Source organism: Salvelinus sp. IW2-2015, unplaced genomic scaffold, assembly GCF_002910315.2.
Source record: "Salvelinus sp. IW2-2015 unplaced genomic scaffold, ASM291031v2 Un_scaffold1570, whole genome shotgun sequence".
Taxonomy (NCBI): domain Eukaryota; kingdom Metazoa; phylum Chordata; class Actinopteri; order Salmoniformes; family Salmonidae; genus Salvelinus; species Salvelinus sp. IW2-2015.
In genome coordinates, this window is record NW_019942998.1 from 201,714 (window position 1) to 202,546 (window position 833).

Here is an 833-nt window from a genome sequence, read left to right on the forward strand (position 1 = left end):
GAACCCCAGTTAGGAAGGTTCAATGGACATGAACATCTATGTCTACTGAATATCGAGTCGGTGATGTGGTGTGTGTGTGTGTGTGTGTGTGGTGTGTGTGTGTGTTGTGTGTGTGTGTGTGTGTGTGTGTGGTGTGTGTGTGTGTGTGTGTGTGTGTGTGTGTGTGTGTTGTGTGTGTGTGTGTGTGTGTTGTGTGTGTGTGTGTGTGTGTGTGTGCCTCGTCCATGTTGAAAATGCATCTCTCTTCATCAGGGTCCTGTTTGCTTTGATGTATCCACAGTGTCTGAGAACAAAACACCAACAGGTTAATGACATCAAGGTTAGTGCGTGTGTGGTGTGTGTGTGTTGCGTCGCATGTGTGTGTGTGTGTGTGTGTGAGAGCTTACTTTATTTCCAGTTTGTGAACTCCCATGATATATATTGAACAGCCGAGGGCATATTGAAAGTCTAGAAACAGTCTCCTATTTTTCTGCCCCCCCCCACCTCCCACTCTCTCTCTGGTCTCTGTATCAGGAGCCTGGGGTGTGAAAGCAGTAGTCCTTCACTCCCTCTTCTCCCCCCCTTCTCTCTCACTCTCCTTCCTCTGCTTCCCTCTCTGTCCCTTTCTCTGGTGTGCGTAGTACCTGAGGTGTTCGTAAGTGTGTGTCTGTGTGTGTGTGGTGCACCCTCCAGTGTTCAGTCATCCCCTTTCAGTAAGGGTGCATATAGGTCCATGCATTACCCGTGCAATACACCCTTTCAACCTTTCTGTCAACCTTTCTGCTCATAACTACCTCTGTCTAACCTCCATGGGCTACACTACACAACACACACACACACACACACACACACAC

At 48.5% G+C, this 833-nt stretch overlaps 1 protein-coding gene across 1 annotated transcript in view; it reads right to left on the reverse strand.

Moving 5' to 3' along the window:
- The window catches only part of LOC112071286 (ephrin type-A receptor 3-like), a 37,124-nt gene extending 37,088 nt beyond the window's left edge, over positions 1-36 (reverse strand). Inside the window, 1 exon segment of the mRNA XM_024138754.2 lies at positions 29-36. Coding sequence (XP_023994522.2) covers positions 29-36 — 8 coding nt within the window.
- Between the last annotated feature and the right edge of the window lie 797 nt (positions 37-833).